This window comes from Acipenser ruthenus, chromosome 18 (genome assembly GCF_902713425.1).
Source record: "Acipenser ruthenus chromosome 18, fAciRut3.2 maternal haplotype, whole genome shotgun sequence".
Classification (NCBI taxonomy): Eukaryota; Metazoa; Chordata; class Actinopteri; order Acipenseriformes; family Acipenseridae; genus Acipenser; species Acipenser ruthenus.
The window spans coordinates 29,425,282-29,449,574 of NC_081206.1; the positions used below are offsets into that span (position 1 = coordinate 29,425,282).

The window sequence follows — 24,293 nt, forward strand, 5'->3', positions numbered from 1 at the left end:
ATGTGGTGAACCTGCTCAGTCAGACCAGTGCTTTTCATCTTTTTGCTTTTTTTTTTAATAGAATTCTGGTGGTAAACCACGACTGTTTATAGCCTCAGAGACAGTCTGCAAGTGCTGTCTTATGTGCACTGGAAAACAATACCTGTATAAAAACAAATATTTCGTTTGTGGTTTAAACAAAATCCTGGTTTTTGATGGAGGCACATGAGGACCGGGGTTAAATCCAAATCCAGGGCTAGACAATTCCACATGCCCGGCACCCAGTGCTGGTTTTGAAATGATCAGGTGCCAGCAATCTTGAGCAATCAGGCCCATGCTAAATCTGCTCTGCCTGTTGGTTATTATGATTTATCTATTGTTTTGCCTGCCTTTTATCCCAGGCTTGTTGGATAATCCTATAGGCGTGGGCAAATACAGTCCTGGAGGGCTGATCCCCACCACAGACAGGTCTAATGAGACAATGAACTGCTTTCAGTCCTGGAGGGCTGATCCCCACCACAGACAGGTCTAATGAGACAGTGAACTGCTTTCAGTCCTGGAGGGCTGATCCCCACCACAGACAGGTCTAATGAGACAATGAACTTTGGCTAGATTGATTCAATGAAACGATTAAGAACGTAGTTGGAATAAAGAAGTTAAAAAGCAAGCAAAATAAATAGGACTAGCACAGAGTAAGTGCATTTGTCCAGATTCTGTGTACCCACTGTAAACACCACAGTAATATTAAGACCATTCAGCTGATAGTTTCAGCAGTAGGTATTTTGCAGTGTGCACCATCACTTAGGTTACTGGATCTTGTTCTCTGAATGAGGAGTGTACTTCAGCTGAACTTAAAAATGTTTGTATGAAGGGCTTGCCATAATCACTAGTATTTTCACACCAACTTGGTTCCATTTCAGCTTGGCTTCAACAATTTGCTGCTCCAAACTAGTACTGTTAGGTTGTTCACGCGTGTGGATCAGGTTCGATTGGGTCATGATGATGTTCTTCTAAGCAAAACTAAGCAAAACAAAGTCACTCAAACAGATAAATGTGTACTTTTCCTTTAAGGAATGTTAGTTAACACGAGGAGTTGGAGTTGTCGGTGGCTCTTCTGGAAAACGTTGCCTCAATATAGCTGCCATTGTCATTAAACGGTCACCATGAACCAAAATATCACAGCGGAACAAATCAAAGCATGGTTTACTATCGGAATACAGTTTGCAAACATCAAAATTAATGATGCTGCCCCACAGGGGTCAAAAGATAAAAGCGCTCAGGAAGACGATAAGGAAAGGTGAGTTAAGTTATACAAATTAAAATAACACTCATGAAAAGTAAACAGCTTACATACAACGGACTGCGTTGAATTGATAAAGCAAGTGTAAGCTATGTTCTTAAAATAAATAAATAAAAATGTGATGTTGGCAGCCCCAGCATCGTTTTTTTTTTTTAAGTTGCAGGCCTGAGTGTAACTACTAATGCACAATAGTGTATTTATGTAGTTTTTTTTTTTATTATTTTTATTTAACATAAGCAATAACATTTGAGTTAATTTGTGTTTTTATTCGCTTGAAACTTGTTTATTTGGAGTTTCAATTTGGTGCAAAATGTTATCGGATAACAAACAAAATAAAAACCTTATGGTCATAAAAACGCAATGTTCAAACTACGTCAGTGCCTTTTTTTTTCAAATATACATTTTACGTTCTGTTATTTATATACATTTCATAATGTATGTTCTGTAAACAGGAATCTGGAATTGTGTTTAATTAGTTCAGAAGTTGTACCATTGATTGCAGTCCAAAAAACAAACAAACAAACAAAAAAAAACAACCCTTAAAGGTATTTGAAATATACATTTATTGCATTCGGGGTACTAGGCATTCCAGCATTTTGAATAACATGTTCTGTTTTCACTCAGAAGGTTAAAGTACGATTACTATACAAAGAAAACCACACCGAAGTTGAAGGAGATGTAAGGCAAAGAGTAAAACGTTTTATTTTCCATTACAGAACCCGCAATGCACTCTCAGTCTCATCTCTTACTCTTGTTATTAGTGTTCAGAAATGCAGTCCAGTCGAGAAATCAGAAGAATGCCATCTGAGACAAGAATATCCCCTTCCATTGCTTGCAAAATGAAAACATCATTGAAAGGCAGTACCGGCTTGCTGTTAAAGACAAGCTTTGAAAATTGAAATAAAGGTTGGAATCTGCATGGTGATGCAACTCTAAATGCAACAAAACAAGGGTGGTTGGGTCCATGCTGCTCGCTTTGTCAAGGGAAAGGTGTTGGTAGTCCTTGGTTTGAACATGATCACCCTTGAAGTTAGAGGCTCAGACAATAGTATAGTGAACTACTTCAGGATCTGGATGGACGTTTAATTAAATCAGTTAAACCATTTAGAACATGATTGGAAAAAAGACCAAGTCTGGAAGGGTCAACGTAAGCCTTCTCTGGTCTAAAGTTTGAAGCTGTTAATGTTACAAAACTAGTCACAAGAATCTTGCTGATGGGATATTTTCTAATCTACCCACAGATTAGTGAGACAGAATGAATTTAACAGCATTTTGTAGAGACATGGCTTTACATGGTGCATTTGTTGGAAGATTAAGACCCACATGGTTTCTGCAAGACTACAGTAGTTACTCTGCAATAAAACAGTTGCTACTATTAACCTTGACTACAATGAACTTGCTTTGAATGTTCTACCAGGCTTGGAAGTCACCACTGCAGAGACCAGTTTTTGTGGGGGTAAAATGAAGAACTAACACCCCACCAAGTCATTCCGTAAATAACACGATCGTTGTTAAGCATGCCACTTCCAAACTTTAGAACAGTACTCTTAGAAAACAAAAAACAAACACTGTACATGAGTTCCACAGGGTCAGATTGTCTAGGAATAATTTTGGTAACCTTTTTAGCTAATGTTTTTGTCTACAGTATGAAAGGGATGCATTATATTGTGGCACTGTATGCCTCCAAGCAGGTGCAGTGAGCGGGGTAGTAGTAAGGTAAATCCCAGATTCTTTCAACAAAATATGGACATTCACCTTGCATGCTTTTGTCAATGTAGCTTGATATTGTGGGGATCTCCTCTTTGTGAGTTTTGCTGCAGTCGGGGACGGTGGGGGTATTGAACCCCTGTTTCATTTGATATCTGTTGGTCCAGGATTCCATCAGCCTTATTTGCTGCTTTTCTTCCTCCTTTTTTGTTATAAAGTCCTTCAAGACCTGCTTGAATACGTAGACTAGCTCCCAAGGCAGAATGTCATTTCCTAACAGTATTTCTCGGAACCTGAAAATAGACAGATGGATAGATAAATTGCAAACTGCAATTACCAGGCTAAAACAAACCAAACAAAAAAAGCACCAGATTAGCGTTCAGATATCTGAAAGGTGTCAGTCAAATTGTACGCTATTGAGATATTGAAAACATATTACAACCAGAAAAGTTACAAAGCAAACCCCTTACAAGGCTCTATACATTTGACACTGTATGCGCTGGAAAAAAATGTACTCATGTTTTATTGTTAAAGACAACATTATGAGTCAATAATACCTTGAAAACTTTTGTTTTTTATTTTACCTGCTAAACTACTTTAGAAACGAAATGAGTAAAATTAGAAGTTGATGTGGAAATAGCCTCCTTTTGCTGTGGCATGGACCTGTTTTTGTTTTTTACATGCTCTGTTTCTCCATGGCCGAAAAGCTTATCTGACATTTACTATTTACTATGACATTTACTGCATGATTTGGCATTTTACTGTTAAAGAAACACGAAATAGTTATTTAATAAGATTTAATTAATACTATTTTAAAGAGTGATCCCCATAAGAAATAATTTCCTACAAAAGATGAGTGGTTTATTCTGGTATCTAGTTAAGACCCTACAAGGTCATGTCTACCTTATACTGAATCTGGTCTTCACTGAACCAGACATAGCAAGTAACCTTGCAGCTGCTTTGTTGGTTATTATTCAGTGTATACAGTGTAGTGGATGTTATGCTTGAGTCAAAGGATGCAACGGTTATGACTTTCCCAAAATTGTTTGCTTTTGATGAACCCCATAATTGATAGAAGATCATATCATTGTTTTTTAAAAATTAAACCCTACTATCAGATAACAGCTCTTTGTGCATTACCGGGACAGCACAGTGGCAGTGTGGGAAGGCTGGATCTGGGAGCAGAGGTGCTCCAGCTGCCTGCGCTCCGACGATGGGAGAAGGGATTTCAAGCTTTGGTAGCTCTGCAGCCAGTTGTAATCCATGCCGGTCTGCTCCTTCTCCATCTCCCGGACCAGCCTCTCTCTCTCCTCCATGTGCCACAGCAGCGCCCTCATTAAAGTCTTGGTGGGCACCTCGCTATGTTTCTGGACTGGACTGTCCACTTCGGGTTTCGACCACTTCATCCAGCCAAACAGAGGCATGTTTCAGGCTAGCTGTGGGTCAGATAAACACTGGTGAGCCTATACACATGGTAACAGGTCTGACCTTGGTTGCATTTATACAGTCACAGTTTTACAGAATGTACGCTGAATGCTGTGACTGTGTGTCCAATTGGCCTTGCAATGAGTCAAAACTGTTATTCAAGGGGAATCTTGTGGGTTGTCCTGGCAATATTTTTCCTTTTGCTTGCTTCATCTACAGCTATTCAACACTCCAGTGTGTTTAGAAATACGTTTTGTCTTGCATATCCAAGGAAAGCTTTTTCCATGTTTGTTTCATCCAGAAGCACTAGCCTGGTAAATGAGTTAATATCCAAGCTAGATTTTTCTTGTCATACCTTTTGGTTTGGTGCGTTTCATTTACATAATGGGTTAACTCTACACAAGCATATTTTAAATGAACGCCGTGGGCAGGGGAGTCCTACATGGTTAGAAACCAGACTGGTATGGTATGGTTCCACCGTCTGGGAATAGTCTTCTGGTATTGCCTGTTGAGACTCTATGCTGCTGAGCCTAATATGTAGGGATATACAGCAAATCAGCAAAATACATCTTCATATATCCCCATGACTATCTTATAAGCACCGGGGATGCTAGTTATTATTCATTTGTTCCATGACAACAAACACAAATATAAGTTCTTAAATTGCATGCAACAGAACAATAAATTACTTCACTTCTTGTTTTTGTACTGGCCTGTAATGATTTAAGTTTCTATGTGGTTGATTAGCATGGTAGCAGATTGCTGCCGTGATATAACAGAATGGAATTTAATAAGAGGTGTAAAGACCGTACGCTTTGCCAGTCACAGGTGGGGAAGACATGTTAAAGATAGATGAAACAGAAGCAAACAACTTTCTACCAAGTCAAAGGTCTACATATGTATTGCACATCATCATCTACACATACAAGAACCCAAATCCAGATACATATTTACTATCACATTTTCCAAAAGGTTCCCCCCACCCCCAGTATAAAAGTCTGGTATACTTACGTTTGAGATCTAGTCTTTTATGTCCGCTGCAAAATATTCTCCAGTCCGGAATGACATTCAGATCACTGTGACTCATTTAAAGAGCGCGTTCCCCCATCCCTTCGCTCCATGTGTCATTTCCACAGAAAGTCATTTTGCCGTGGGTCTTAATCTTCCAACAAATGCACTGCCTGAAAAAATGGCTTTTGCCTTTTGATTTTAATGTACCCAAAAGGTTTTTTTTTTCCCTCTTTGAAAGAAAGGAAGGACAGTTGCTGTTGAGGTAATGCACTTTTTCTCTTGTGACTAAAGACCAAGTGAGCTGTGTGAGCAGACTGTGTCCTTACCTCAAGTCAAAGTCTGCCTCTCTAATGCGATATCTCGCTCTGCACAACCCTGGGGCGCGGGCTTTCTGTAGGAAGCGATATGAGTCAGCGCACGATCGGGAGCACTCAGGAGCGAGACGTGTCCAGTGAGGAGGATAAAACAAAGAATCTGCTTCTTCGTACAACACATTTTATCCAAAATAATTGAGCTGGAATAAGTGTCATTTGCATGCTAATACAGGGATGGAAATAAGACTCCCAATTGCATAGCAGTTTCACCCATTCCAGGTTTGAATACACGCTTGATAAGCCAGAGTATAGGTAACAAGCCAGGTATGCTTTATTAAACTCCCAGTAAAATATACAGACCGGTATATTATATAAGTGAAGTGCTAGGGTTTGGTTTTGATGTTGTCTTCCTGTACAGTAGATTATACATCGATGGTGATAGGGGGACACATTGAATAATTTGTTTCTAGGCATTATAATCTTTAGAATGACTTTTTAAAAATATATTTTACAGTACCAGAGATACAGTACAACACGTGCTAAGTATATTGAGTTCACAGATCTATTTGATCTGCAAATATGGTGTTAACAGCTTGCTTATCTGTAATTGCTTTATGTTGCATAATTGTTGATGAGAAAATAATACAATGTGACAGTGTTTTATTTTTTTCCCCCAAAGACTGTGCCGGCCAGAGTGAAGTGTATTGCCACACTTTCTTCAGCAACATTACTGTAGTTCTTACCAACAGAATTTTGAAACCCTGCTTTACACTGAAACGCCAGTGTTAATGCTTTTATGATGATACGACTGCACATGAAAACTAACATGAATATCCTGTTTGATTTCTTCTAATTTGAAGTCCTGCTGCCTCTATCAGTTTGTTCTGAAAAGCTGCAGACTCTGTTTATTCTCTGTGTAGAATTGATAGTAACGTGTTGGAGGACAGGGGTTATGCGCAGAGCCACATGTCATAAAATATAAAGGATGATGTGTTGCTCTGATTAAAGTTGAAATCACTTGTATGCTGAAAAATGAAGTTGTCAGGATTAATCAGCTTCCACGGAAGGCTTTTCACATTGGATTTTATACAGCACTGTGAAAGAAGGTAAGAAGCTGGGCTGGTAATGACAGAGCTGTTCTCCAAACAGTCACTTAAAGTTATAGTGCAGCTCCCTGTGGCTTGCAACAGTGTGTAACCCTTGAGCAGATGGGATTATTACTTTGAGAGGAATAGGGAAGATAATTATGGGAAAAGAAGCTTTGTAGCCTTTCTGAGTTCTAGCATTTGTTTGAATAGGTACTGTATAGCTGCCACAATTAAAAATAAATACATAAATGAATAAACAGGGATCTGTTTATCTGCAATATTTAATAATTAAAGTACATTTTGACTGTAACTGGAAGGTTATGAAGTGTGCAGGAACCAAAAGCAAACAGTAATATGAACAACTCACTTTTTTTCCCAAAGGCAAAAACCTTCAGTTTAGCTTTTTTCCTCAAAAAAAGGGAAAAAAACCCATTTTGTTACTAGAAAAAAAGGACTGTTGGCCTGTGGCTTGTTCTGTGCTAGCACCAAAATTTCAGCACTAGATAAGCCCCAGCATGTGTGGATATAGCCTAAGCCCAGTGAATTTGTGCCAGACCAGTAAAACATATATTCCTAGTGGCTGTTAATATACATTCCTAATGGATGTTAATATACCAAAATGCCTCTTGTACAGGAAGGACAAGCTGGAGTCTTTACAGTAGTTCTCGGAACATGCATGTACCATGGTCGGTCAAATACCGTGCCAGTCCGTTTTGAGATGCACATGATTTCAGTGTTTAGTCATGTTAGGATATGCTCTTCTAAAGCATGTAAGAATCTGATTTGTGTGCATTTAAACCAAAACTGTGTGTATGTATATATGTCTTGAACTTTATCAGGAATTGAAATGTCTTTGAAATGACATTGGTATTTTGCTAGTACAATCCCCTTCATCCCTAAACTTTCCTGCTCTGGGCAATGTTGTTCCTGCCAGCACGTTTTTATTTAATAATAACAACAGAACACTGTTTGTAGGGAGTGCTTTTTTTTAAATGTAGTTTTTATTAGCAAATTCTTCATATCTGTGCGGTGTAGCATGTCTTGAAATATGTGCCTGATGTTCATTCTGCCTTTCACTTAAACTAGATGCATTTTTTTGCACTCTAGGTCACAAACCGCTAAAAGACATGGTAGACCTTCATCTTCCCTGACAGTGCTCTGAGCCAGACATTCCCGACTCTGGGGGGGTTAGGGAGATCGTGTTGAACTTTAATACAGCCGTATTGTATGCAGTATGCATTCTGTATAGGGGGGATTTTATATCCTGCAAATTGCAGACAGCTTTATCTTTGTATTTCAGCCCAACCAAAGTGAAGCATGAGTGGAACACGGAGCAGAGAGAATGCAAGAAGGAGGAACTGGGGGAGGTGCAGGCCAAACAAGGAAAGACAGGTAGCCCATCAAGTAAGTTACTGATGTGTTCAGACACAATTTATGGCACAATAAACAGTCCTAATAAAAGCTAGGACTTCCTTAGGGTTTACTTTAACTCTGAGAGAACTGTTTTCCAGGTCCCCAAGGATCTATCTCACTGGGGAGCTATGTCTACCCAACCCTGCCAATCACCAAGTACAGAGAGGAGGTAAGGACTTCGACAACAGAGCCCAACAATGAGCAAGCATGTCTGTTGAATGCTGATCCATTTACGTGTCATGGTAAAAGGTGGAAGGGCATGTAGTATGTTTCATTTCCTTAAACTGACATGAGTGGGGTCGGACGTATTTCAACCGCATTTCATTTTATGGAGGGCTAATGGATTTGCCTACCAGTCTGTAGTGCTCAAATGAATGAACAATGTTGTACATCCAAGGGAACTGGTCACAAGCTCCCAATTTTGTTTAGGATAATTTTTGCATTCAATATATAGGCTGCATGTTCTCTACTCGGTACAGTATTTTAAGTACAGTTTAATGATGTTTTTGCTAGGGTCCAGTAGTACGAGAAGCGAGGCTGCTCATTCGTATGTGTTATGCTCAAGTGAAAATACTGTGTCATTTATTGTCTCGTTCTTATTGCAGCTCATTTCCCTTGTTGAGAATAACTCTGTTGTTGTCATCCGTGGAACTACTGGCAGTGGCAAGACCACTCAACTTCCCCAGTACATTCTGGATTACTACAGTGAGAAGAACACCCCGTGCAATATTGTGGTGACGCAGCCCCGCAAAATAGGTGCCAGCAGCATTGCCCGCTGGGTGGCAAGGGAGCGCAAGTGCATCCTGGGAAGCGTGGTGGGGTATCAGGTAGGAGTCACAAAGAAGCTAATAGGATTAGACTCGTTTTTTTTTTTTTTATATTTGCAGTAGTCGTAGTAAAGGATTCTTTGTTTATTTTTCGTAAGCAGTGTTAAGGACATTTATTTGGGTCAACTCCCCCGGAGAAATGCATTCTTCTCCTGCCACAGTCTATTGGAAAATTTAATTTGAAGTTTTGTCTACAGAAGGGGAAAAAATATCATTCTTTACATGCTTCACTGCTTTCAGATTGTATTGTCTTTTAAAACTAAAGCAACAAAGTCTTAATTGAGAATTGCTTACTGCTACTTTATAGAAGAAATAGATCATGATGTCTCTGAGCCTGGAGCAGCATTTAAAAAAAAAAAAAAAAAAAAAAAAAAAAAAAGAAAAAATCTTTTCAGGATATGGGTGTTTGGTAACATGCATGACACTGATATATTGTCGTCATTGGTACACAGTTGAATTCTATGGTTCTCTGTCAAGTTCCATTCCAGGTGTTGTTGATCAGTGATGCGACCACGTGCTTTGAAATGCTGTCTGTACAGTTGGTAGACAGCTCTCCTCTTCAAATCCAGTACTTTTGTCTGTCTTTGTCACTTGCCCAACATGATCATTTTCGATGTACTATTTGTTTCTGGGGCTGGATGAATGTAGACCACACCTTTCCAGAAAGGTGCTTGTCTTTTAGCTGATTTCCTCACATCTATTTCAATAACAGTTCTAACTTGACTGTTGACAGCGACCAGTTCTGTACCTGGATCTACTGTAATCTGTGCCAGTAATATCACTTGTTTGGAAGGATGCTATAAACATCCAAAGGCAAGGAAACAAGGGCAATGACTCCTGTTCTTGTGCAAGTGCTTTAAATGCCCACAGCATACAAGGCCCTGATTTTATTCCTCATCTGCAGAGCATCATTTCTTAACAGCACACATGATCCTGGGGCAGATAAATAGAGTGAATTCAACTTCAGTACCACTTTAAAGCAGGTTTTTAACCAGTAACCTTTTGGCCTGAAAGGTAAGTTGAGTGCTTTTTACCACCAGCATTTCCAGTGTTCCTCAGGGATGTCTTGATCAAACCCATTATGAAATGCAGCTTGCGCCTTCTGAGATGCAAAAAAGGGTTCCTTTTAAAGGATTTTGTTTTTTTATTTTATTTTTTTGTTATATGCATATATGTATAAAGCACGTGTATGGTTGCGCCCCCTTTTATTAGGTTGGTTTAGAGAAAGTTGCGACGGAGCATACCAGGCTGATCTATATGACAACAGGAGTGCTTCTTCAGAAGCTGGTCAGCGCCAAGAGTTTGACGGAGTTTTCACACATCTTCATTGATGAAGTAAGCATGTGAGGTGTTTGTTTCCAGTGAAGTATTCTTTAGCAGGTCTTGTAGAAGTTGCACAAGCAGCTCTTTTAGGTTTTTAGAAACTCTTTACAGTACATGGAGACAGTAGGGGTTCTTGTCTGTTGCACCAATACATCCTGTGTTTTTTTTTTTTGTTATTTTTTTAGGTCCACGAGCGCACAGAGGAACTAGATTTCCTGTTGCTGGTGGTGCGTAAGCTCCTACGCTCAAATTCACGATATGTGAAGGTAATTCATGTTTCCTTTAACAGCCCAGCTTGCTCCCCCCCCCCCCCCCCCCCACACTGATTTTGTATGTACACTCAGTTTAATTCTGTATTGCAGCATTCCATTCTGCAGCGCTGTTCTGACGTATTCTGTTGCTGCTTCCCAGGTAATTCTCATGTCTGCAACGATAAACTGCAAGGAGTTTGCAGAGTACTTTGGGACACCCATCCGAAGCCAGATCAACCCTGCATACATATTTGAGGTTGAAGGTGTGCCGTACACTGTTGATGAATATTACCTGGATGATTTGAAGCGCCTCATTCCTTTTAAAGTAAGGCTTGTACGGAGGAACTCCCTAATCATTTGTATTTCTCTTTGTAATTGAGTAGTATGTGTATTTTCTGCATGGTAAAACAGTGTGTTTTGATGTACATTTCTTAGGTGGAACCCTCACATACTGAGGAGCCATACATAAATGTGGAAATGTACAATGTAGCTGTTCGCCTCATTCAGGAGTTTGATGAGCTGGAAGCAAAAGAGCAAAGGTATGAAACCATGAACCATGTGATGATTTTGAATATTAAGCGAGATTTCCTGTTGTTACTATTAAATATGTATGCGTATCTTGTTACAAAATAGTAATGATGATAATTAGAATTCATTTCCAAATTACCACTATGGCTAAGCAGAACATGACAGAACACAATACTAACACAACGTCTGTAGGTGGCCATGCTGAATGCCATTATGTAAATGTTATTTTGCTTAATTAATTTTTCTGCATGGCACAGCATAGCAAAATCAGGAATGGTGATTATTCTATTTATTTAATTACATTTAACAGGTCTGGAAATGATGGATCTGCATTTGTTACAGATCGTGGAAGTGTGTTGGTATTCCTTCCAGGTAGGCAGAGGTCATTGGCTAAGTCCTAGTTAAGTCCCTAAATTTGCCTTAGTAAATTAGTGCTGTACTTTTGCAGTTTATTAAGCTTACACTGTGTATATACTATACTTTACCTTTTACCATACTTCTGTGTGATCAGCACACTGTATTCTAGTCTTTGAATACTGCTATGTCACACTTGCATTGGATATGGGATATAGTAACCTATGTTATGATACTGACAGCTCTCCCCTCTTTTTTTTTACAGCGGTGAGCGAGAGATGTATATTACATACTACTTTGACATGCACTAAAAACCTCTTAATGTGGTTGTGTTTGTATACCGTCATTGAACTGAATTCAATAACGTTGTAGGTTTTGTATTGTCTGAAAAGTAGCCAGCAGTTCTGTTCCGCAGTTTTTACGGCAGGACTTTTTAAAACATTTTTTTAAAAGAGCCAGTAAGATCTGTTTTCTTCAGGTTTGGGAGAAATAAACTACATGCAGGATGCCCTGGCTAAACTGGTCCGGACGAGGTAAGTTAAATAAACACCTGGATGCTAGAAGGCAACACTGTCTTTTGAATCTGGAGTGTTTAAATTGGCATACTATAAGCTTGGAAAGCACTCTTATCAGTTTTCTAATGAATTGGCTTGAGGGTCTTTCTTCAGCTGTCAATTAACATTCTGTCTTCAGGAAAGGTCAGTCATCATTAAAGTACCATTTTATATATATATATATATATTTCTTCAATCTTTCAGCACTAAGTAACTTTACAGTCCTATGATACATAAAACTGGCATAGCTATGCATGTTAGAGGTTTTCTGGTCCACTGTTTTGAGATCCCTCTGCAGCATACAGGTCTGCAGTGTTTTAAACAGTTACTGATTTGAAAGATGCTTGCCTCGTTCATGTTTCATGTTTGAATTGTACATTGGAGGTTATGGAGGTTCATGACGGCTTTGTCCACAAAGGAAAAGTCTTTCTTTTAAAAGTACAGTAGATGCCGCTTATTAGCAACCTCTCAGTTCCCAGCAAAAAGTTGTTATTAACCGAACGTTGTTGTTAAGCGCAAAGCCACATTTTCAAGTGAATGTAAATGGAAAAATGATGTATACTACAGTTGTAGAAACAGCGCACTGAAATGCACGTCTTGGTTCATTACAGTGTTAAACAATAAACACAAAAAACACCAAATATCAGAACAAACAGCTGTTTACTAATACTACACAGATGTGTAAAACAAAAAATATACACAGTACTGTATTGTACACATAGTACTAGAACAACGTACTATCAATATACTTAAACAGTAAACACTCTTGGCATACGGGACTTACATTTAATACAGAAGCATCATTTTAAAAGAAGTAGTTGTCCAATGTTTGTTTTTTTACGATTCGCCACCTCCAGGTGTAAATCACTCTCACTTTTGCGTGCAGCTTCGTAGCCAATTTCAAAATGCAGGATACAACAGATTTTGAGATGCCAAACTTTTCTGCTACCCGCACTTGTTTAGCACCGGGTTCATGTAGTGCCTCCAGAATCCGAACTTTGTGGGCTATAGAAAGGTCTACAAGTTTTGAAGCCATGATGACTCTATAAATGTACAGCTGTGTTATGAAACCTGATACATAAATAGACGCTGCGATGTATTCGTGTGCGTGTCGTAGCCATAGAAATTGTAAAAAAATAGTTGACAGTTGCTAATATCCGAAATCCATTAACATTAATGATGGGATTGGTTCCTGTGAAAATGTTCTTAATAACCAAAAGTTGTCTTTATCAGGGTTGATAATAACCGGCATCTACTGTATGTTGATTTCATCTAAGTTGTGAGGTGTTTTCTTAATCTCCTAAACTCCTTTAAGGGGTGCACTATTGTTTTTTAATACAAAGCCATGTTTGAATTACAGGCTGCAGGTGTACCCCCTACACTCCAGCGTTACTCTAGAGGAACAGAATGGTGTGTTTCTGAGTCCTGTCCCTGGCTACAGGAAGGTAACTGCATGAATTGCTGTTCAAGACGGTGATCAGATACCTGAACCTTTTAGCAATACATAAGCCAGAACTACGAAACAGTCGATCATGAGATATGTAGAAGTACTTGAACTAGTAAAATAGGATAAGCTGTGTTGGTTCATATACAAGAAGTCAAACTTTATTTTATATTTTATATATGCCTGTTAGCTGAATGTGTATATGAACACTACATTTTAAGACCACTGAGGTCTCTTCAGGTGAAAAGTGGAAACAGGTAAATTAAAGTTCCTCTTACATGTCTGTAGTGTGGGGTGGGGAGGGGGGGGGGACAAGTCAGATTTATCACATAATGTTACTAGCTTATTGTAGTTTTCATACATACCTTTAGTAACAGCAGCTTTCTACGATGTAGTTTATTTTCTCTTGTGTAGCGTTAGAGGAATACATCTGAATTACTGATAACATAATTTCTTGTTTCTTGTGTCCTTTTTACCCCTCTCTTGAAAGATAATCCTGTCGACTAATATTGCAGAGAGCTCTGTAACCGTTCCTGATGTGAAATATGGTAGGATACAGCATGTTGCTTCTTTTTGGGGCAATTTGCCTGCTTTGAATTGGAGAAATATTAAACAATACAAATTAGAAGGGAAATATAGCAATTTTCTTTTCTCCTCCAATGGGTAATAATATAAATAAACTCTATTTTACAGTGATTGACTTTTGCCTGGCTCGACAGCTAATCTGCGATAAAGAAACAAACTATCTGAGTTTGCGACTCACTTGGGCTTCAAAGACCAACTGCAATCAGAGACGAGGTAGGGTACCCTGTGTGTTTTTAAAAAAATGGAAATTGGCTACACAGGTTCTTGTGCATGAATGAGAAGAATGGGACAGAGTACTAAGCTGCATGTTGAACTTTACAACAGGGCGTGCTGGTAGAGTTTCAAAGGGATACTGCTACAGGATGGTGACAAAGACATTTTGGAGAGATGAGATCCCAGATTATGTAGTTCCAGAGATGTTGGTAAGATCATTTTGTGTGTATATATATATATATATGGAATTCTACGTATTTATAACCTAGAAATATTGGCTCTGGTTATGTGCTTATAAAGGTATGTGTCAGGTCACAACATCTTTTTTTGACATTTTAGTTAATTGGGTTGAACCCTGATTTGCAAAGTTCAGTTTAGCTTTATTGGATATAAAATTGTAATCCCTTATCCATAATGCTATTTCTATATGCAAATCTGGACCTTGTGTCCGAGGTAAAGGCAAATCCATTTTGCACCCGTGTTTTTGTGTTTCTACCATGTCACAGCGTTGCCCATTAGCCAGCACCATGTTAAAAGTGAAGCAGCTGGACATGGGTGACCCGAGGACCCTTCTAGGGACGGCACTTTCTCCACCCAACCTGGAGGACATTGAGAAAACTGTCCTGCAGCTCAAAGAGGTGCTGGAAAAAGCTTTCACATTTCTTTTTGTTGTCTGTATAAGTAAAGGTGCTAATGGACTGTGTGGTGTTTTAATAGGGAGTTGCCAATTGAAAAACAAGTTGTGTACTATTGTGAAATTCTTTTTAACCATTTGGTTTTGATTGTTGTTTTGGTCTGCATTTGATTAAATTGGGGATGAGGTTATGAAAAGAGGGCCTTGGACCAGTTGAAGAGCCTATCTGGTAATTAAATATCTAGTATGGTTTGTTCAGAGAAGGTCTTCTTATAAAACTTAAGTAAATAAATATATGATGATAGTAATATTTGCTTTCAAATAGATTGGAGCCCTCTCAGTGGTTCAAGCAGAAAATAAAGAGAGCCGATTTGATGGCGAGCTGACGTTCTTGGGACGGGTCCTCGCTCAGTTACCGGTCGATCTGCAACTCGGGAAGATGGTTGTCCTCGGCCATGTGTTTGGGTGTCTTGAAGAATGCCTTATCATTGGTAAGAAGCAGAAAACACACTGGATACCGAGGCCGGCAGCACAACTTCTGTGTGTGTGTGTGTGTGTGTACTGTTTGATTTGAATTCTTTTTTTTTCCAGCTGCAGCTCTTTCTTTGAAAAACTTCTTTGCAATTCCCATCCTGCAGTGCTTGGATGGATGTCGGTAAGTTTAGTATTTGGGGAGTATAGATTGTGGGGGGAGGTGGCAGGGGTAGAAATTGTATATTTGCACGCAGTAGAAATGTGAAATTGTTTGTTTGTTTGTTTGTTTATAAACTGATAAAAGCTTAATTTTTGGTGGTTCAGCACTGAAACTGATTAGCACTAATACTGGGAAGGAAACTTCAATATAGCTGAAACATGGACTCTTTGTTTGTTTATCATGTACAGGAGTAAGGTTACGTTTTCTGGCAGCACCCTAAGTGATCCCATTGCCCTTGCAAATGCGTTTAAGGTCAGTATTATAAAAAAAAAACAGTATATGCAAATTATATGATGTAGATATCAAATATGGCTTTTTTTTTTTTTTTTTTTACTTTTGTGATGTTTGTAAAGAAATTGTTTTAGAGTCATAACAGAGTGAATGTGGTTTTCATTTGTACTGGTAATGGCATTTTAAACTTTTTTTGTTAACTTTCTTCCCCAATAGGTATTTTGTACTATAAATGGACACTGTACCTAGCAGTCACATTTGTGTATGTTACATGTGACTGCTTTCTGTGTGTCCTGACAGCTGCCTGTTTAAATCTTAACCCTGTCAAACTACTTCTATCCTTGAGTTGGCAAGTGGAAAAAGAGATACTCATCAGAATCAGATTACTTTTGCACCTGGCCCTTCAATGCCAAATTGCTTGTCATTGATGGAAAATGTTATTCAATAAAGTTCAGTTTTTCCATTTTTTTTTTTTTAAAAGACGTGGTAGATATCACACAAACTTGACATTAAAGATTTATATTTGAGCATATAAAGTAGTTACTTATTATTGTGTATAATTCTTCCTGTATTTTAGGCATGGTATACTTCCAGGAAAAAGGGCAAATTTAGACATCCAAAGGTTGGTAATATTTTGTGATACCACACAATTTACACTTGCACCTCAAGTTATGTTCATATGTAACTTCTTGTTTTGAAGTTTGAAGACCACAGGGAGAGTAAGATGCTTTTTGATTATATTAATTTACAGGATGAACTGGACTGGGGCAAAGCGAACTACATTCAGATCAAGAGAATTCGAGAGGTAAGGTGTCTTGCCTTTACTTATGTGGCTTGGGCCAAAAGCATTTACTACATGGCTGTGTGCCCTCTTGTGCCACTAGCTTGAGTCGCAGATGAGGTGATGGAGTGATTCTCAGGCTTTCAAACACAGTGCGGTCTGTCTGCATTTATTTGGGGGGGGGGGGGGGGGGGGTTCCTACAGTGATCGTACAGCAGAGCGCTCAAGTCAATCAGATTTATAAGATGCCCACACTGCTGGCTCTGTGCAGACACTCTTGGCAAATGTCAGTGGGTTTATCTATAACTCTTAGTTTTCGATTCTGTGTGAACAAAACCCAATTCCTAAAAAGGTCATTTGTACCATTTTATTGATCACACATGTATGCTGTTTACAGTAAAATAAGCAGGCCTGTTTTAATAAGTAGTTATGCATGTATGTACTCTTTGTCAGCACTGCATACCTTCCTTTTATACAGGTAGCAGAGCTTTTTGAAGATCTAAAGCAGCGAGTGGCACAGTTCAACATGCACATTAGCACCATCCAGCCTGCCATGGACTACGAGTACACCCACAAACAGAGGTTCATCTTGCAGGTAACTGATGCCCTCTTCCTTGTGAGTTGGAGGTACACACGACTTCTTAATTATGAATTACACATACTGCAAATACATTATAATTTCTCAATTGTATTTACATTTTTTTTTTCCTTGTAGAAAAACACTGGAAATGCATCTGTATTTAAAAAAAAAACAACCAAAAAAAAAACTGAAATATATAAATACTGTGTTTTTTTTTTTAATGTGCCCAGGTTGTGATCAGTGGTGCCTTCTACCCAAATTACTTCACCCTTGGACCCATTGATGAAGAAATGGCATCTAAAGATATGTCTGGAAATGACCCCACAACCACAGTGCTGGTAAATCATACCATAAGAGAAATCATTGAGCTGTCACTGTGGGTCCACATTTTGAAAAATACCTACTGTAAAAATCATTGTATAGGTTGCACTGGCGTAAGTCGCCCCCCCCCCCCCCCCCCCCATTTTTGAGACTTCAATTGAAGGAAAACACCTTTTTTGTGTTTTAAAATGCCTAGGAAATTGACTTTTATACTGTAGAACATTTTTCTACAGTATACCCACAGTGCCTCTTGCTTGACAAGTAAGAGCTGTATGTATGCGTTTTGTTACATCCTTATGGAGTTTGAATCTTAACTTTTTTCTATAGTTGAGGAGTATTCCCTCCTACGGATTCCTGTACTACAAACAGCTACAGTCTCTGTTCAGACAGTGTGGCCAAGTGAAGTCTATCTCGTTTGACGGCTCAAGGTAAGTAGGTTTATAAGACATGTTTGCAGTATGATCTGGGATCTGCTGAAGCATTTGGTTACACACAGGACATTTGTGATTTTTCTTTTTGTTTTATCCTGTACAGAGCCTATGTCGAGTTCTTTCGAAACATCGTCAGGACGGCGGGTGTCCTCCCAGAGGTGGACCTGGCCTTGAGGATGGCAAATTTGCGCCTGCCCCTGGAGCTGTTTGTTCACCCACTAGAGGAAATCGAAGCAAAGGCAGGAGAAAGCACAGTTTCTGCCCTGAGATACGCAAGGTATTCCTGAGCCCCTGTTACGGGTCTGCCAGGGGGATGTATAAGTCCTTCAGTGCCGAGCTGGCCTTTTGTGTTTGGATTGTGAGGTCATGAGTTTGAGCTGCAGTTGACTTGAGTCTAAAATGAAAATGTAAGTGCAGAAATTTCATGAAAAGTGACACGGGCCTATTTTGCAGTAAGGACCTGGATGAGGCTGTAAACATTGATCAAGGCCTATTAATTGATATTCGCTCATCTGATGGAAGTTAAATATATGGAAATCCTTTAGTTTTTACAGGGTGTTAAATCTTGCCAGAATTTGATGTAAGACAAATTATTCCACATACTGCAAATGTAGGCCTCTGTTTCAGAGTACTGAGACCTGATTGGCTGAGAAATTAAATGCTATGTTAGATTAATACATTTAAACCTGCCCTCTGTACTACCAGCACTGTGTTCCAATTACTCACTGTAATTAAGCACGCTTCACAAATCTTTCTTCTTTACCGTAGGGTGAATGTTGACTTCCAGAATGATACAGTGTGTCCAGTTGGGATCCTTAGCAGTTCCATTGACCCAACCAAGCTACCGCCAAACCCAGTGTTCATCATTAACATTACAGAGGTAGGTGTTACTGCAAGTACTCTTGACACCTGCATAGTGCACTGCAGTTATTTGTCTATGAACATGCAGTCTACAGCATTGATGGTTGGGCTGTATTGTTATTAAGATAGTAAAGTGCTTATTAAAAATAGTCTGTAGGCTTGAACCTGATCCTCTGCTAGCTTTTTAGTTGGTTTAAGATATAATTTTAATTACGAAATGTTCCTCCTTCATTCGGAAAAGCTCCACAGAACGTTCAGATATCTTGCTCTAAATGTGTTTTACCCCTAATGGTAAATTCTGTTATATCCAGGTGGTAGAGGTTGGTCACTTCTGGGGTTTCAAAGCAGATGAGAGCAGCGTGCAAAGCCAGAGGAAACTGACAGCAGAGATCAACACTCTTGAGCTGAAGCCCTTGTTTGTGTCTCCTTACCCCAACCTGTTCTGTCTGGCGCCCTTCACAGAGTCAGAAGAGATGAGATACTACCGCGCAAAGGTTATCTATGTTGCCGGGAATTCTGTGGAGGTAAGATGCTTGATATCTTTCTCATGCTCCAGGTATATGTCTGAACTCGAACATTCTGAATGCCTGCATTCATATAATGGCACTTGGGATCATTCTCATATAGCCAGACAAAACCTTGACCAATTAACATGAATGGCACTGCTTTCATTTTTAATTAGATGGTTGACTTCTACTGTACCGGAATATGACCTGAGTCATCATTAAATTGCTCTTTACCAAAATGCTAGGCTCATTCTGTATATTTTCCATCTTTTGAGTTGGTTTAGTGTTCTGTTGCGCTCGACAGAAGATTGACACATCGACATGGGACTACCTGGCGACCTGATTTTTGTGTTGAATGCCTTTTGCAGGTGTTTTTTGTTGATTATGGAAATACAGCAAAAGTAAGCTGTACCTGTCTGAGAGAAATGCCTGCTGATCTGATGAAGCATCCGTTCCAGGTAATGATGACAAATAACGATAGGGAATTGCAAACATTTCTCTCCTTTTCCTTTTTTTTTTCTAAATCGTCTTTATTATTTAGGCTCAAGAATTCTTGATTTGTAAAATTCGTCCCTCGGCTAAGTCTATGATTCTGGGGGATCAGTGGAGCCGCAGTGCCAGGAACCGGTTCATTACGCTGGTGAATGGGCGCACCCTGATTGTCACTCTCTTCTCCATTTTACACAACGTGATGCGCGTGGACCTGTCCATCGACACTGACACTGTCAACACCAGAGTGGGTGAGATCCTGGTCCAGGAAGGCTACGCTGAGCCAGCCGAGGAGAGCTTTGAGTCCAAGGTATAGTACTGAGACTCCCCTGATTCAAGGGATTGCACTGAGACTAGCCTGCATTGGCACATCTGAAGCAAAAGTGGAACAAATACATGTGACCTTTTTTTAGTTCTCAAGAAGGGTTCATGCTATTGTGAGGATTCTTGAAATGAGTATTCCTGAAGATAAGTTCTTGAGCCTTATGGTATGAGGTTTTTTCTTTTTGTCTGCAGCAAAGCCATGAGGTCTTGATGTCTATATATAAGGATCTCAAAGAAGGAACTTTTGTTCCTAATGCCACAAGCAGCTCCTGGAAGACTAGCAAAGAGCAGGAGAAAGAGCTAATAAACCGCCTGCTGGAGATCTTTTCTAAAGTCAACCCTGGCTCTTTGAAATCCAGGGTAAGCTTTGTAGCGTAGAAGCCTAAATACACTTTATTGGGTTGATGCATCAATGTATAGAATTCAGCTCACTTTTGGTGACCCATTGCATTGTTTGTTTGCTATTTCAGGTTCCATTGCACGGTCCCACCAGCTCTTATAAACTCAAATTCCACAGCATGAGTAAGATATCCCAATACAGGTGAGCCAAGGATGGAAAATAGTCGTTAATCATTCCCTGTTTGAGACATTGAACACTCCCATGTGTACAGCGCAGATGTGTTGCTTTAAAGTTTTCTGTTTTCAAAATACTACACGTTATTGTTTCTACCATCCTGGAAAACTTACAAGCAGCAAAGTTCTGGTTAGAGTTGTGTAATTGGAGAAGGTTGAACTGCAGTTCCAGTGAATTTCACTGTACTTACAATGGCACTTAGTGGCCCAATTATTGCAGATGGAAGTATCTTCAGTTGGTCTGATCAAACTTTCTTGTGAAATGACAGATCAGTGATAATTGAGAAGGAAAGCATCAATTCTGTGGCTACAAACGACAGTCCTGAGGAGCTCCACCAGAGACTGCTGGTCGCAGTGTCTGTGTCTGTGAATGCATCAGGTACATTTTATTAAGGACCCAACAGGTTATTACATGGTGCAGTATAGTATAGTATTGGTTACTCATACTTTGCTTTGCTAAGAGTTAGAGACAGTACTACCTCCTTCATTGTAAATGTATGGGTTGATTGTGGTCAGACATTGCACTGCAACAGTCTCTTTCTTTTTCTTTTTCCTCAGGTTCTCTTATAGTTCTGAAGGAGACCACTCTGTTGCCCAGCATTCGTGGGCTGCCGGCTCTGGTCTGCATGTTGTTCACTCCAGTGATGGAACTGAGGTGTGTGTGTGTGTGTTTGTGTGTCTTTCTATGTACAGAAAATAGTTATAGAGTTACTGGTTATCCTTTTGATCATGCATGCTTCTTTTCAAAGGGACTGTGCTTTCTTGTGTGGAATTTCAACTAGGTCACAGAGTTCAGTATATCTCTGTGAACCATTTAGTGCCAAATACTTTTATTTTCTCCCCCATCCTGGTCCTGTAACACAATATTTATCCCTGCTACTTCCCTGACCTCTCGCTAGATACGGTGACGGCAGCTTCATGGCTCCCTCCAGTGGACAGCTGGGGGTTTTACAAGTTTCTTCCCTTTTACTACTGTTCAGATATGCTGTATTACTGTTCTCAGAGGGAACAGGGTTAGTAGGAGTTGCCATTTTTCATGACTGTTAACTGCATTCAATTGTGAATTATGTTGCCCCTTGGTTAGAATGCATTTAAAAACAGCAGCTTGAGCAGGGAAAGAATGATCACATTGGTTGTGGGGGATACTGCAGCTGTTTAGTACCCAGCAGTAAAATCTCCACAGCTGAGGGAAGGTGTTTTTCTTTTATTTCAGGACTGACGAGGGGAGGACTCGTTTCACTGGTGCACTCTGTGGGCTGGGGTGGAACAGAGTAACAAGTGCCCCGATACTGCCAGAGCACGATATTGAGCTGGCATTTGATACGCAGTTCGATGTGGCTGACATAGCAGAGGTAACGCTTGCACTGTGTAGCAGGCACAGCATTGAGTCCAAAAGCAGTCCCAATGCAGCTGTCATGAAAAATTAGGTCACCACTATGTTCTACATCAGGGGTCTATAACCCTGGTCCTGGAGAACCCCAAATCCTCAGGCTTTATAGGTGTCTATGTCATCAGTGACTAAAGATCTGGAATACCTGTTAATCTTGAATAATGAAGCCAATAAGTGGCACAGTTAATAGACTGAGAGCTCGGTTGAAACGAAAACCATAAGACCCAGTAGCTCTCCCAAGGCCATTAGTTGGAGACCCCTGACCTACATGAACTGCATTTAGAATAGCAAATTGTTTAAAAAAAGAAAGAAAATGTCCATACAAAGTTTTGTCAGATTTATGAGGACCCTCCATAAGTGTGCGCACAGGTTTTTGCATTATCTTAATTGTAATTTGCTTTAATGTTAGTTTCAATGTGTAATTCTAGGTAAACGGTCTGCGCAATGCCATTAACAAGCTAGTCTGTCAGGGTCCAAGCGGCCCTTTACACCTGGGACGGGAAAGGATTGCAAAGCTACAAGAAGATGCTCGTGAGAAACTTATCAGGTAGGAGAAACCTCGCTATTCAAAATATGCATCTTTCTTACAAAGAATAGCAGTGGCTCAGTTGGGGATGCATTCACAATTAAATGCTGTTTCGCATTAAAATACTGGTGCTGGTGTAGAATGAAAAATTGGGATTGATTATTGTGTTTCATACTTGTCCTCAAGGAATTGATTGCTCTGCCAGAAGCAAATATTAAATGGTTAAAACTTGAATTATTTTCTTTCTATATCGACTTCAGAGTAATTTTCTGATACTGCTGGATTGATTCAGATATTTCTGTGTAATATTAAAGGTTGTTCACCAAATCGCCAACCAGAGAGAATCTGATTCCACAGTATTATGAGAAGCCAAACAAATGGAACCAGGTGAGATTATTTATTTTTTTTATAATACTTTTATCATGCTAACTCCATGGTTTAAAAACACATTTTCTTACCTAATTTATTGGCTTTGTTTAGCCATTTTGTACTTGTTCCACAGAAAACCTTGGTTTGTATATTTGTTCCAAAGTACTGGTGATTTTGTGTTCGCATCTTTTACCAGAAAAAAAACAAACAAACAAAAAAAAAAACCCAGAAAGAATCCGTCCAGCAGGAGGTTATTAGACCACCTGAACTCCAGATTTACATGTAGTAAAATAAGCATACTGGAGAGGCTCAAATGGCAAACCATTCTGCCGTTCTCTGTTTGACAGGTGGATCCCAGTTTTAAGATGGAGGTGACTCACAAAGACAAGGAAGGGAGAAAGGGAGTCCTGTTCAAGCTGCACCCCGTTGTTCTGTTGAACACATGAGGGAGGTGGGGAGCTGCAGTATTAAAAGCACTATAGTTAAAGCAGCAAAGTTTTTAAGTTGGTTGAAATATTGCACTGTTTTATGCTACTTATTGTGGCACAGAACTTGAAAGTGTTTTCGTTTTGTATCTTTTGCTTTAAAAGTTTTGCACTTGTCATTAAGACATCTATACAATGTATGTGCGCAAAAGGCTTTCAGAAATAGCCTGCTTTTATTTTTGTTGACGGTTTTCAAAAGTAAATGTTGTTTCAGCATCCAGAACACAGTGTGATTGTTTTACTGTTGAGAAACCATAAAAACATGTGCTAGTTTAATTGCTAAATGGACACCAAGGATTTGAATAATGGTGCAAAAATACAAAGGATTGTGGGACACAGCAGCTTTCAATTCCGATAACTGGATATACTTCCACCCTTTTGATTTTAATATCTACAGAAAAATTGGGGTCGCAGAATTGTGCATTTATACGAGTAAGAGGCCTACTTCTCAACACTACTAGATGCAATAAAAGTACAGTGAAATGTTTACAAACATTAGGTTGGTTGTATTAAAATCTGCCACATAGACTGCATAGATTTACAGGTGATAATACACCTTCAAGGTAAGTTATGCTTCTGCTGTTCGTGTGTACACTGTGCTGCTCCAGTGACATGCATACCTATTGGTAATACAGTACGTACTAGAGTTAGCAGCATTGTTCTGCATGGGAGAGTTCATATACCACTGGCAATATTTACTTCTTTATATTCTGAATTCAAAGGACTGCTGACATTGTTTCAATGATGGGTGGTAAGGGCAGATGACAGATGAAAAAAGGCAA

At 39.4% G+C, this 24,293-nt stretch overlaps 2 protein-coding genes across 2 annotated transcripts; one reads left to right on the forward strand and one right to left on the reverse strand.

Annotated features, from left to right (window-relative positions):
- Positions 1–671: 671 nt before the first annotated feature.
- Positions 672–23,513, forward strand: LOC117421932 (ATP-dependent RNA helicase TDRD9-like). The gene is made up of 36 exons (XM_058991927.1): positions 672–1,276; positions 8,125–8,228; positions 8,336–8,406; positions 8,843–9,064; positions 10,277–10,399; positions 10,573–10,653; positions 10,799–10,963; positions 11,074–11,177; positions 11,477–11,538; positions 11,999–12,053; positions 13,435–13,519; positions 14,009–14,066; positions 14,212–14,316; positions 14,428–14,525; positions 14,823–14,954; positions 15,276–15,441; positions 15,542–15,605; positions 15,833–15,896; positions 16,453–16,497; positions 16,627–16,680; positions 17,135–17,251; positions 17,467–17,574; positions 17,885–17,985; positions 18,092–18,265; positions 18,757–18,868; positions 19,161–19,373; positions 19,724–19,813; positions 19,897–20,154; positions 20,361–20,528; positions 20,639–20,709; positions 21,011–21,120; positions 21,300–21,396; positions 21,955–22,093; positions 22,560–22,678; positions 22,972–23,044; positions 23,374–23,513. Exons 1-36 carry the CDS (start codon positions 1,143–1,145, stop codon positions 23,470–23,472), a joined length of 4,041 nt encoding a protein of 1,346 aa, XP_058847910.1. The 5' UTR covers positions 672–1,142; the 3' UTR covers positions 23,473–23,513.
- Positions 1,793–5,843, reverse strand: rd3l (RD3 like). The gene is made up of 3 exons (XM_034928015.2): positions 5,423–5,843; positions 4,127–4,422; positions 1,793–3,279 (listed from the first exon to the last, which is right to left on the reverse strand). The coding sequence occupies exons 2-3, from the start codon at positions 4,408–4,410 to the stop codon at positions 2,940–2,942; spliced, it is 624 nt and encodes a 207-aa protein (XP_034783906.2). The 5' UTR covers positions 4,411–4,422; positions 5,423–5,843; the 3' UTR covers positions 1,793–2,939.
- Positions 23,514–24,293: the final 780 nt, after the last annotated feature.